Source organism: Protobothrops mucrosquamatus, unplaced genomic scaffold, assembly GCF_001527695.2.
Source record: "Protobothrops mucrosquamatus isolate PMUCROS unplaced genomic scaffold, P.Mucros_1.0 scaffold27, whole genome shotgun sequence".
In the NCBI taxonomy this organism is placed as follows: domain Eukaryota; kingdom Metazoa; phylum Chordata; class Lepidosauria; order Squamata; family Viperidae; genus Protobothrops; species Protobothrops mucrosquamatus.
The window spans coordinates 866,112-879,346 of record NW_015386412.1 but is presented as its reverse complement, the minus strand read 5'-3'; the positions used below and the strand labels follow the sequence as shown (position 1 = coordinate 879,346).

The 13,235-nt window shown below is 49.6% G+C and overlaps 1 protein-coding gene across 1 annotated transcript in view; it reads left to right on the top strand.

Moving 5' to 3' along the window:
• The window catches only part of HERC1 (HECT and RLD domain containing E3 ubiquitin protein ligase family member 1), a 50,311-nt gene that overhangs the window by 15,171 nt on the left and 21,905 nt on the right, over positions 1 to 13,235 (top strand). Inside the window, exons 25-42 of the mRNA XM_015811015.1 lie at positions 2,568 to 2,836; positions 3,473 to 3,688; positions 3,834 to 3,954; positions 4,096 to 4,333; positions 4,826 to 5,016; positions 5,265 to 5,420; positions 5,581 to 5,687; positions 6,297 to 6,407; positions 6,488 to 6,664; positions 7,094 to 7,333; positions 7,677 to 7,760; positions 8,288 to 8,799; positions 9,411 to 10,177; positions 10,889 to 11,087; positions 11,189 to 11,349; positions 11,451 to 11,567; positions 11,989 to 12,220; positions 12,478 to 12,602. Of these exons, the coding sequence (XP_015666501.1) occupies positions 2,568 to 2,836; positions 3,473 to 3,688; positions 3,834 to 3,954; positions 4,096 to 4,333; positions 4,826 to 5,016; positions 5,265 to 5,420; positions 5,581 to 5,687; positions 6,297 to 6,407; positions 6,488 to 6,664; positions 7,094 to 7,333; positions 7,677 to 7,760; positions 8,288 to 8,799; positions 9,411 to 10,177; positions 10,889 to 11,087; positions 11,189 to 11,349; positions 11,451 to 11,567; positions 11,989 to 12,220; positions 12,478 to 12,602 (4,023 nt within the window). The remainder of the gene's footprint in view (positions 1 to 2,567; positions 2,837 to 3,472; positions 3,689 to 3,833; positions 3,955 to 4,095; positions 4,334 to 4,825; positions 5,017 to 5,264; positions 5,421 to 5,580; positions 5,688 to 6,296; positions 6,408 to 6,487; positions 6,665 to 7,093; positions 7,334 to 7,676; positions 7,761 to 8,287; positions 8,800 to 9,410; positions 10,178 to 10,888; positions 11,088 to 11,188; positions 11,350 to 11,450; positions 11,568 to 11,988; positions 12,221 to 12,477; positions 12,603 to 13,235) is intronic.

Sequence of the window (13,235 nt, the reverse complement as noted above, 5' to 3'; positions counted from 1 at the left end):
GTTCTCACCTACATCGTCCATATAGGACGACTCGGGAACTCAACTCCTACCCCGGGCAGCTCACCGATCCCCTTATGCCCAGGGGAAAGGTATCAAGCCGTTTGGCAGCAGATGCTGGCTGTCAAACCGGCTTTTACGCAAAACAGGCGGGAGGCAGCAAACAGCTGCGACCAGCGAAATCGCCTGCCACCGGAAGTCAAGGGTCATTATTCTTTATGAGTGAGTGCTGCTTCCTTTTGAGAAGTCTGTTCTTCCTGCACCTTTCTTAGCTTCTCAAAACTTCTGGAGTTGCACTCCTTCAGCCGGTCTCTGTCCTATAGGGAAACCTTGAATTCAGCTTGTTGCCTGGCCAGATCCGTGCAGCTCACCCTGTGTGGGAATGAGAGCAAGGCTCCATGCCAGGCCCTGTGATGCAGAATAGCCAGGCATGGGAAGTGGTGGTGGGATGCAGCTGTGTTTTCTAACCCACCGGTCTCCAGTCTTGGCAAATTGAACCTGTGGAGTTCAGTTCCCCAAACTGAACATCCGATGGGTTAGATTTACAGGGGTCTTCAACTTTGGCAACTTTAAGACTTGTGAACATCCCTCAACCTGCTGTGCTGGGGAATGTTCACAAGTCTTAAAGCTGCCAAGGTTGGAGACTCCTGTAAATCTAACCCATCGGATTTTAGGAAGTGATTGTTTGAATGGGAACACTCAGCCCCCCCCCCTTCTGACCCCGTTTTCCATGTGTGGACAGATTGCAGATTGAATGTTGTCTCTCTTTGTCTTCTGATTCTTGTGTGGTAGTGTGTTTACTCCTTTTTGGCCAGTTGAGCCCCAGAAAAAAGAAGAGCTTCAAGCAAGTACACGATGGCATGTTCTGATTTTATATTCTCTCTCTAGTTTGCCTACATACTTTATAAAATATAAAATATGTATAGCAGCTGCTCCACCTTCATTTTGAATATCGCATTACTGAAAAGTGGCATACAAGGACAAGTAAACATTGGTGGTCCCCGTCCCCCCCCCCCACTTTTGTCAAGATCAGAGTTGAGCTACCGGTGGAGAGTCATAAGGCTTTGTTTAGCACAAGGGGCGCCCTCTTTGCCCTGCAGCTCCACAAACAGGTAGAAACAGCAGCTCCCCAGCTGCAGCTTCCAGGAGAGGGTTGGTTATTTTAAACCCCAAGTATGCTGGACCCTCAAAGACCCCCCTCTTTGGCAGTCTTTTCCTTTTCTGAAATCTGTGAACAGTCTCTTCTTGGGTGCTTTTTGTGAATTCTCCCTTTTCTGTTTTCTAAACAGTATTTTTGATAAGGAATATATTGGACCCATGCCCTTCTGGCCTAGTAAGTTTTTTCTGGGCTCTGCAGTTTAAAAAAAAACCATAACGTGCATTACTTTTTTTAAATCAGGTTTTTTTCCAGGATGTTCAAGTTAGCATCCCCGTTTCCTCTCCATTTTCTTTCGCCCAGGCAGCAAGTAGATTCGATGGAGAGGATTCCCCTCTGAGCTTTCTCAAAACATGGCAATGATGGTAAAGCAGGTTTCTCTTGTCTGTCCGTTCTTCAGTGGCGATGGATCAGCCTCTGGCATTGCCCTTTGGCTTTCACGTTTGTGTAGCTCTCATAATGCTCAGAAAACATTTAGAGAAAGGAAGGTGGCTTAACATAAAATGACAAGACATGTAAGGTGGAATGCAAAGGGGCATATTGCTCTGAAACTGTAGAATGCAGCAGAATTACGACTTTTCCACAGAAACACTGATAGAGTTTGAGCAATAATGTAACTAAAATTATTGCAAAATTGAGGAGCAATAAATAGTTTTTGCCTCACTCCCCTGTTTCTAAAAGTTTCATATTTTTTGTGCAGACTAGGTCACTCTTCAACATTTGTTTTCTTTTTCTCCCTATGCATTTAAAGAGTAACAGCTTTATGAAATAACAGGGTCTTGTCAGCGTCGCCTCTGGTTATGTGATGCCTCAGCTTACCATCATAATTCTGGGCTTAATTATGGTAGTAAGTCAAGGGCTATCTCTATGTATCTGCTTAAGCTCAGCCAAGCCACTTTGCTCTAAAGCCGGGTCCAAAGAAAGCAAACCATTTGTGCCTGTTTACTTGACCTTTACTCATCCCTGTATTTACATAAATTTCCAGAAAAGCTATAAATCACCCACTACTGCTTTACACTGATGCAAGTTACACACAAACCTTTTTTTGCAATTGGATGTGAAGAAAAAACTTTCTCTTTTTTGTGTGTGGCAAATGTTCTTTTTCCCCTTTACCTCTATGTTGTTTTATTTGCATATCACTTTTTTTCAACGTTCTAGCTTTAAGCTAAACCGTTTGAGTGGCTTGTGCTTTTAATTTCCTTGTAAGGCAAAACCCATAGCCTGGAGATTTGCCGGCAAAACATGCAGCTCTCATTTTTTGGGCCTTTGATGTGGTGGGCATTGCTGACCATGTGCATGAAATTGAAGGAATTCCCATTTCCATCTGTTTTGAGTTGTAAGCTGCGCATTCACTTCTGCCAGTTGGAGAACTCGGCTGCCTGGCCGCTGACGGGATTCTGCCGTGTGTTTACAGGCATGGTCCACAGCCCGACTGAAACTCTCAGCGACTCGTGGACTCGGCTAAAACAGTGTGATTGGCTCTCCAGCTCTTCTTGCTTGTTTGGGGAGCCTGATGTGGATTTCACAAAATCCGTCAGCATTCATACTTTGATCGAGAACATTATTACTTTTATAAGTGGGGATGTAGGAAGCTCCCCAGGCTTCAGGGAACCCGAAGAAAGCATGTCCACCGACCCCCAGGCCTACCTGGTGGCCATGGAGCAGCAGCAGCAGAGAGCAGAGGTGTGTGTTATATGTTGTGGTTCCTTGTCATCCTGATTGTCAGAGGATCCGGGCCTTGGAGTTGTCCCCTGCCATTCTGCCTGGGGGAGGGACCTGTTCTGGCAGGTTAGTTGGTTTGGCCCTTGTGCTGGCCGGTTGGCCGGCCTCCAGAAGAATCAGAATGGCCTTCCCGCGCAATCAGCGGTTGTCAAGCTGTGCTGGCTTAATACAGCACCACGAAATATCAAAAGCAAAACCCAGCATAACAGTCTTCTGGCACCTTCAGCACATTTAATGTAGCTGGGCCCCCAATGGACTCATGAGCAGTTGCCTTCACATAAACAAGGATTATGGTCTTGCAGCTTCTGCAGTCTGTTTCCTTTTGATGTGGCTGTTCTCCCAAACCTGGATACTTTCTGTGCATCTCAGGAGGAGATGTGATCTGTGAAAACACGTGCCACAATACATGTTTAGGTCCTGTCCACAGGATCCTCTGTGTGGTTTCTGCGGAAACAGCCTCTTCTGTTGAAAACTTGCCGTTCTGCTTCAAGAATGTTATTTGCAAGCGGCAGGTTCCAGCTTACCTGTTGTCATGCTGCTCTTACGATTTGCTTTCCCAATAGCAACTCCAAACCCATTCTTTCCAATCGCCCTTAGTTGCGCCTGGAGGCCTTGCACCAGATCCTGGTTTTGCTTTCGGGAATGGAAGAGAAGGGCAGCACCACCTCCCTTGGGAGCCGCCAAGGACTGGGATTCCAGTCTTCTTCATTTCTTACTTCGGTGAGGCTGCAGTTCCTGGCCGGCTGCTTCGGCTTGGGAAGCGTGGGCCAGGCTGGAGCCAAAGGAGAGAGCATCCGGTTGCACCACTATCAGGTAAGGCCTGTGGCCCTGAGATGATGATGCAATTGTGCACACACCTGCTTGCCTCAAGACCTGTCCAGGGTTTTCTCCGGCGGGTGGCTCTTCCTTAGGATTAGCTCTCAAATGGGTAGGCTTTACTGCCCTGGGTTTTTCATAGGATGGCATCAGGGCAGCTAAGAGAAGTATCCAGACCGAGATTCAAGTGGCAGTGCACAAGATCTATCAGCAGTTGTCTGCAACTTTGGAAAGAGCCCTTCAAGCAAATAAGCATCACATTGGTAAGAAGAGCGGATTGAATCAGGCATTATTTTTATTTCTGGGAAGAAATAAATCAGATTCCTTCGGCTCAATCTGGGAACCTTCTTTAAATACGTCCTTGTTTTTCCTTTTGTGCTTGTGTGTACCCGTATGTGTATTAGAGGCACAACAACGGCTTCTGTTGGTGACTGTGTTTGCCCTAAGTGTGCATTACCAGCCAGCCGATGTCTCCTTGGCCATTTCCACCGGATTGCTGAATGTCCTTTCTCAGTTATGCGGGACGGACACCGTGCTTGGGCAGCCCCTGCAGCTCTTACCCAAAAGTGGCATTTCCCAGCTCAGCACGGCTTTGAAAGTAGCCAGCACTCGGCTGCTACAGATTCTCGCCATCACCACCGGGTAAGGACTAACGAGAGAAAACTTACCCCTCAGAACTGACTGGTTGAAGTACTGAAAAGTTGGGATGAAAGCCTCAGTTAGGCTAAGCCCCAAATTTACCTCCTTTGCAAAACCAGGAAATACTGATCTTCCCCCCCCCCCCACGCCACACGCACCTTGCATCATCCCTCCACCAGCTGCAGACGTTTAAATGGTGCTGACTGGAGGCCCCGCCTGGTTGAAAGACGAGTCCTCAGTCGACGTCTCCAGAGTTGGACCAGGCAGGCCTGAGGTGGGGATGGAGGGTGCTGCTGGGTCAACCTCAGGCCATTGAATGTCTGCTGCTGGGTGAACGAGAGCAACATCAGGAAGCAGCATTCCCCTCCATTAGCAATTCCGTTGGCTGGAAGGAAATTCATGTCCGGGAACGTCCTCCAGTGCCTCACGTGGATCTCTTCCCAGGGCTTGGCCCACTCTGGGTGACCCTGCTTGACCTCCACCCTTTCCACCTAGGACTTACGCAGATCAATTGAGTCCCAAAGTGGTGCAGTCCTTGCTGGACCTGCTGTGCAGTCAGTTGAAGAACCTGTTGTCACAAGCGGGTGTGGTGCTTATGACTTCTTCCTTTGGAGAAAAAGAAATTGGTGATCCGGATGGAAAAAAACCAGAATCCAAAGGAGACACTGAGAGGAAAGACTTCAAAGGTAGGAGGCACCCACTGTGTCTAAAGGAAATAATAATAACAGTCAGGCAGAGGTTGCAGGACGGTGAGAGAGATGTTCGTTTGGCTGCTCTCGGTCCACCTTCTCCTGGCTTGCGATAATTGCCAATAATGCAGTGGTGCAATCTCTGCTCCCACTTGCTTGCCCTGCTTTGCAGATTAGGGGATTTATTACCTGAACGCCATCTTGCTGGGCTGGCAAAGATTCATTCGTGTTGTTTGATTTTACAGTTGCCCTCCGAAAACAGCATGCTGCAGAGTTACATCTAGGAGATTTCTTAGTTTTCCTCAGAAGAGTTGTTTCTTCAAAAGCCATTCAGTCCAAAATGGCTTCTCCAAAGTGGACCGAAGTGCTTCTGAACATAGCTTCTCAAAAGTGCTGCTCAGGTATGGTCCACTGAGCTGGTGAATGAACCAATGAATGAAAGTTAGCATCAAATTAATAATCACGATTCTTCCATTGATATGTGGGATGTGTGGGCTTTATGGCAACATTTTAAAAACTGCCCGTTGCTCAAATCAATTTTCTGTGTCGCTTCCCTTTTAGGTGTCCCTTTGGTTGGCAAACTGAGGACCAGGCTGCTCGCCCTCCATGTCCTGGAAGCTGTGCTGCCAGCCTGTGAATCGGGCGTGGAGGATGACCAGATGGCTCAGGTGTTGATACTTTGGAGAGAGTTTAGAATGGCTGTAGAGGGGCATTCATTGAAGCAGTAGGCGTGAGCTTAAATGGACTCCAGAAGATGGTAGAGGACAGGAAGGCCTGGAGGAACGTTGTCCATGGGGTTGCGATGGGTCGGACACGACTTCGCAACTAACAAGAGGAAGAGGGGCATTTGCACCTCTAAAGTCGAATTAGGTCTCTGCCTCCAGCAGCTACCCCCAGGTCCACCTTTCACTTGAGCACCAGGCGCTACCTTCTCCCAAACAGAATCGGTGGTCTCCTACCTCAGGACGGTTTCCACCCATTGGCAGCAAGAGAGACCTTCCCTCATCCCCTTGTCTCAGAGTCATCCCTTCAGCGATGCCCAAAGAGACTAAGAAACCTTTGAGATTCTTTGGCTGCTTTGCATTTTGTTGCAGTTGGAGGACATTCCTTCCACAGGGGTGCATAGAAGCCCTTACGTAGCATACGAGGGACCCACGCAGCCCCCTCAGTGGCCTTTAGAAGTGGACTTTCACCTGAAAGGAGAATGGGGAAGCATAGCTGTAGCCTTGCCCTTACAGTTCGTTGAATTGAATGCACTGTGCTGATGCTCCCAACAGGTGATTGAGCGGCTGTTTTCCCTCTTGTCTGACTGTATGTGGGAGAGCCCCGTTGCACAAGCCAAACACGTACTTCAGATCAAAGAGAAAGAGCAAGAAATAAAGCTGCAGGTACCATTTTATCTACCTTTGATATCTTCGTGCATTTTGGCTGCGCCACACTGACAGAGTTTTGCCTTCTGTTCCTGAAGAAGCAGGGGGAGTCTGAAGAAGAGGACGAGAACCTTCCTATCCAGGAGATCTCCTTTGACCCCGAGAAGGCCCAGTGCTGCCTAGTGGAAAACGGCCAGATCCTCACTCATGGCAGCGGAGGAAAGGGCTACGGGTTGGCCTCCACGGGGGTCTCCTCTGGGTGCTACCAGTGGAAGGTAGGCAGATTGAAAAGGACATTTCAGAGTGAGCCCTGTGGTTGAGGATAAACTGTTTCAGCTGCAGTCAGGCACTTTTTGGCATTCCTGGCTCCTGCTCAAAATGTAGGAAAGTGTATTAGAAATATGGATTCAGTAGTATTTGGGCCCAAGATGGGAACTCGTGGGAGGTTTTCACCCAAAAATAAATATATTGCAATTGCCCGTTTAAATTTTGGGAAGAACTAAATTTTGGGAAATTTAAATTCAATAAATAATAATAATAATAACTAGTTGTGTTCGTTATACCTGAGAGTTGCTTCTTTGTTAAGAAGGGAGTATGTTATTTTGAGCGGGTTGTCAAACCCAAATATTTCTTTTTTGTCCCATGCTTATATGTGATCTGCCCGTGTTCATATTTAAAGTTCACAGTTGTTCTGCATTTTCTAGTTTTACATTGTGAAGGAAAATCGAGGCAACGAAGGGACGTGCGTGGGAGTGTCTCGTTGGCCCGTTCATGATTTTAATCATCGCACCACCTCAGACATGTGGCTGTACAGAGCGTACAGTGGCAATCTCTACCACAATGGGGAGCAGGCTTTGACGCTGACCAGCTTCACCCAAGGAGACTTCATCACATGCGTGTTGGATATGGAAGCAAGAACTATTTCCTTTGGCAAAAATGGGGAGGTGAGAGGCTTGGATCTATTCCTGCTCTGCTATATTTGCTTATTGCTTAATAAGCAGTTTACGATAGAGGTTAAAAACTCCTGCCTGTGGCAACATTACGTCCCGAGTTTCAAACAAAGCAGAAGAAGAGTAACCCAATGTATATTTCTTGTATATAGTGGATATATTCACCTTGGAAAATTAATCTCATAAACAGGTGCAGTGACCTAAAACAAATAAAGGGAAGTGAGTTCCTAGTCTCATCTTAAACTGGCAGAAATTTCATAGTCAAACTGGCGCAGAAGCAGAGGTTCTCCCTTGTAAATGCATGTCTCAACTACCCTATTTATTTTTTTTTCATTAGGAACCCAAACTGGCTTTTGAAGATGTGGATGCTGGAGAATTGTATCCTTGTGTGATGTTTTACAGTAGCAACCCTGGAGAAAAGGTAACGTGGATGCTTTGAGGGTTCTGGAGCAGATGGGCGCTCCCTGCCAGTTTGAGAGGGAAATGGATTTGGAAGGAGCAATTGAGGAGGGAGCAGGGAGACCCGGGGAACATAAAGGGACATCCACAAGAGGATTCAATTCCTTTGGGCTTGTTGAAGCAGCTTGTTCTGGCCAACTCTACCTTGAGCCTCGTCAAGGAACCTTTCTAGCTATTCTGCCTGAAATTCTGTGGCTTTTAGGCATGCCAAGAAGAGGGCGAGGAGCCAGGGTGGCCTGCCTTCTCTCTCCTCCACCCATTTTCCCACAGCTTGAAATCCTGCCCAGTCTTGGCACCCTTCTGCCATCCCAGGGCACTGCGAATGTTGGTACTTCTCTGTCTGCTGGACTTGCTAACAGTATGCCTCCTGGTGCAGTTTGGAAGGAGAAAAATGGCTGTCGCTGAATCTGATATTCTAAACTCAGCACAGGGATTGTTAAAGCTTGAGAGGCAGCAAAGGAACTTCCAGATGTTTCTGTGTCTGTCTAGGTGAAGATCTGTGACATGCAGATGCGCGGCACCCCAAGAGACCTGCTGCCAGGGGATCCCATCTGCAGCCCGGTGGCCGCGGTGCTGGCGGAGGCCACCATTCAGCTGATCCGCATCCTGCACCGCACCGACCGGTGGACGCACTGCATCAACAAAAAAATGATGGAGAGGCTGTACAAAATCAAAGGGTGCCTGAAAGACGCCTGTCAGAAGCTGAAGAAAAGCCGCTCCCTGCAGAGTCGAGAGGAGACCGAGGTGCGCGAGGAGGAGGAGAAGATGAAGCACTGTGGCCGGCCGCACGGCCTGGCGGACCTCTCGGAACTGCAGCTGAAGACGCTCTGCGTGGAAGTCTGGCCGGTGCTGGCAGTGATTGGTGGGGTGGACGCTGGTCTTCGAGTCGGGGGACGCTGCGTCCACAAGCAAACCGGGCGGCACGCGACCTTGCTGGGCGTGGTCAAGGAAGGCAGCACATCTGCCAAGGTCCAGTGGGATGAGGCCGAGATCACCATCAGGTACAGTGCTGGTCTTCAGCAAGCGGCCAGTGGTTGAGATTCAGGAAATGGTTTTGAGTTTGAGTAGCTGGTCCAGGAGCCGTTTGCCTCCCAGAGTAGCTTGTGGTATTTTAAGTGCTGGGAGATACGATAATTTATCGTGTGATTTGCTCTAAGGAACGGCTACATTAGAGTAATACATCACCACAGGGAAGCAGAGGCTCCTTCCGACCTGTCCTACATGGGCTGGGCTGGGCCCTGCCAGGGCTTTCTGGGGACAGGTGACATCCCAGGTATGTGCCAGCCAGCGGTCCATTCCTGGAGGCAGCTGTGCCTGTCGAGAGGCACTTTTCAAAAGCAGTTTAGAAAAGCTCCTTTGTTAGTGAATGGTAAACCAGGTCAAGTGTTTTAAAACATTGTTTTAAAGATATACGCACATGGTTTGTTACTTTTGTGTTGAATGTCATCCCTCCCCATAATCTCATTTCTCTGGTTTACATTGATTTTTAGATTGTCAGCTCGTTTAGACTGTGGTATATTTTACATCTTATTTTGTCTGTGTGATTTCCTGTGCTTTCCTCTCGTCTATCCCTCACTTGCTTCTTCCTGTGTCATTCTGATCTTTATTAAAGCTTCCCAACTTTTTGGTCGCCTAGTGATACACCGCTCTATAATCTGGAACCTTGCGAGCCACTGCCTTTTGACGTTGCAAGATTCCGGGGACTGACAGCCACTGTCTTGCTGGACCTCACCTATCTGACTGGCATCCACGAAGACCTGGGCAAGCAGAGTGTCAAACGGCACGAGAAGAGGCACAAACATGACCTGGAAGACAAAGGGGAGCTAGATCAGAAAACGGAAGGCGATGCCGCCTCTGAGTCACGATCTGTGCCAAGCACTGAGGAGGGGAAAGGACACGGGGCCAAGCTGGAAAGCGAGACCTCTTCCTTCTCTCTAGATGCCATTTCCTTGGGTATGGAGTGTCAGCATCTAAACGCTGAGGGCAAAAGAAAGAACCACGAACACACCTCCAAGAATTATGAGGCCGCGCAGTCAGAAATCAGGGCCGTACAACTGTCCTACCTTTACCTTGGTGCTATGAAGTCCCTTAGCACGCTGCTTAGTTGCAGCAAGTATGCTGAGCTGCTTCTGATCCCCAAAGTCCTGGCCGAGAGCGGCCACAACTCTGATTGTGCCAGTTCCCCCGTTGTCCACGAAGAAGTGGAAATGCGCACTGCCTTGCAGTTCTTGATGCGCCATATGGTGAAACGGGCAGTCATGCGCTCGCCCATCAAGAGGGCGCTGGGATTGGCAGACTTGGAACGGGCACAAGCCATGATCTACAAATTAGTTGTGCATGGACTGTTGGAAGACCAGGGCGGCGGCAAAGCCAAGCAAGGTAGGTTCCAAGCAGGCAGGTGTAGGGCTGCAAGTTGAATGTTAGCGCAAGGCCTGCGTGTGGCTGCGAACAAACTGCAGGGCCTGATTGCTGCGTCTTCCTTTGTCAAACTCCCTGATTTGTAATCTTTCGCCTGAGCTCAGCAGGTTGTAGTTGCACTGACGACGCCCCTCCTTTCTCCTTTGCTCAGCTACTAAAAGTGGCTGAAAAACAAACCTGGAGAGCCCCTGGCCTGTCAGTGCATCAGATGATGGCAGCTGGTGGCTCCCAACGTTTTGGAGGGGAAATATTAGCGGGCCTGAAGTGCAGAAGGCCCAGAGAGCAGCAGCAGCCACCGCCACTGTTGCGGTGGGCGATGGCTGGACTTGAGGTAAAATTCCCTTGTGCTTCCTTCATCGCCCAGCCCTCAAGGACCCTAACATAAGGTGCTGCACAGAAATAAATCAATGGAAGGGCCATTTTGGAATTGCAGAGGTCAGCAGCAGGCAAGGACTTTCTGATCCTCCTAAGAGTTGCTTCCAGACTGTGCTTAGCTGGACTGCTGGGTATCACTCTGAGTGCTGCTGATTTGAACCCCCAGACAAGAGGCATTCTACGATGGGTCTCGCCCCACCTCCTGCTCCCCCAGCACTCATCCCCTCCCCAGCGCTCTGCGAGGAGTCGTGCCTGTCTGTGGCAGGCAAGACAGAAAGGGCTCCCTTTGCTTTGCAGAAATGGACCAGCAGGCCGAAGAGACTGACCAAGGTCAGCAGGCCCAGACCCCCGTGACCACCAGTCCGTCTGCCTCCAGCACCACGTCTTTCATGAGCAGCTCTCTGGAAGATACGACGACAGCCACCACCCCAGTGACCGATACGGAAACTGTGCCCGCCTCAGAGTCCCCGGGGGTTTTGCCACTCAGCCTCCTGAGGTACCTATTGGTTTCCATGCCTCATTGTTTTGCAGAGTTTGGACTGTCCGCTGCTGGCCGGCCAGCCTTGTGTTTATCACTCCTTTCCTGTCTCCCCGAAGGCAAATGTTCTCCAGCTACCCCACCACAGCTGTCCTTCCCACGAGACGGGCACAGACGCCCCCCATCTCCTCTCTGCCGACTTCTCCCTCGGACGATGTGGGCAGGCGCCAGTCGCTCACCTCCCCCGATTCTCAGCCTGCCAGACCTGCCAATCGCACAGGTGGGCCTTGTCCACAGCTGCCTGGCTTGCCTTAAACCTGTATCAACTTTTGTGTTTGGCAAACCCAGGCATTAATTTTTGTCCCCCCTCCCCCCTTACAGCTTTGTCTGACCCAAGCAGCCGCCTGTCAACCTCCCCCCCTCCTCCTGCTGTGGCTGTGCCCTTGTTAGAAATGGGGTTTTCCCTCCGGCAGATTGCGAAAGCAATGGAAACCACAGGTAATCAGACACACCTGGGCCAGGGATGATTCTGCCCATCCACCTGAGCTTCTGGAGAGTCCACAAATGACACGGGGGGGGGGGGTCATGTTCCCCAAGAGATGCCCTATCCTCCCCCCTCTTGCATTTCACAAGAGATGAAAATCTGGACTCTGCCATTCCTTCGGCCCACATTGACTGTGCATATCCACCTTGTGTCTGTGTGTCTAGTGTTTGGTTCCTGGCTTTATCCTGCTTCTCTGTTTGCTGCCCAGAGTCTTAACTGATTGGGGCAAATACAACGGGTGATAAGTCAGTGCTAATTTATTGCAGAAGCAGGGGATTCTGGGCTGAGCAAAAGAGATGCTTCCCTTTATTTCTTTCCACGCTGTAGCAGGCGGCTTTGCCGAGGTGCTCAGATGAAGGTTTATGGTTCCCACAGGTGCCAGAGGAGAAGCGGATGCCCAGAATATCACCGTCCTGGCAATGTGGATGATTGAGCATCCCGGGAATGAGGAAGACGAAGAGCCTCAGTCCGAAGGAATGGTGGACGCCCGACTGGGAGGATTAGGCCCCAGAGGGGGCGGCAAGTCCAGCGACCAGGGCTACCTGCAGTCTCCGGGAGACCTGCCTTCAGCTGATACCCCTGAAGTGGAGGAAGGCTTTGGTGAAAGGTGAGCTCTCAGTCATGGAATACAAGTATTTGTTTGTCACCTTATCTGTCAGTAGTGAGCTGGTATGATTAAAATTATTTCAGGCTCTGTTAAAAAATTTTTTTTAAAAAAAATGATTAGGCACATTTTAATGGATATGAAGTCTCTTGATCCTTGTCCATCTTGCAGCCTTCTGGTTCAGAGGTGGCAGCACAACAGACTGTTGCGCTTCTCCCTCCGGTCGTGCCGGTGTTTCTGAGCTGATTTTGTCCTTTCAGCCAAGATCACATGGATCACGCAGAAAACGCGGCATCCGGCAGTGGGCCCGTGGCAAGGGGCCGCTCGGCAGTAACCAGGAGACACAAGTTTGATCTAGCTGCAAGAACGCTGCTGGCCCGTGCGGGTAGGTCTTTCAAACGCCACATTACTCACTTCCCTCTCATCCTTTCCTTTTGTGAAGATTCTTGCTGTGTTTTAGAGCACGTCCTAACGACCTATTTGTCAAAAAAAAAAAAAAGGTGCCAAAAAAGGCAGTTATAAAGTCTGCACATTCAAAGCTGAAGGAAGATTAGGTAAAGATTTCTTGAGAATATTTCAGTTTTGTGGGGCCACGTATAAAGGCTGTCCCAGAGGGTAGAGAGCCTGCTCTGTCTAGGAAAATGAGGCTGCAGCTGTGCCACCAGCTTCCTCCCCTACAGCCGCTTTCTTCCTCGTGTCAGTCCAGAGTAGTCCTCTCTGGCGTGGCAGTGTGGTACCCATGCCAGGTAGGGTTGAAGGAGGAGGGAGGAATTAGTACGATCTGTGGGAGGGGCAGATATGGCGGGAGCAGAGGACCATATCAAGTTAGGGGAGCACGCACACGCTATTTACAAGCTTGTGAGTGCTCCGGTCCTCAGGTCTCTACTCGGTCCCCAGGAGACTTAGACCCCCCGGCCCGGGACCTTCGGCTGATGTTATGTAACGCCAGGTCCGTGGTTAATAAGGCCCCCCTCATACAAGATCTTATTTTAGAGGGAGGTGCGGACCTGGCGGGTAT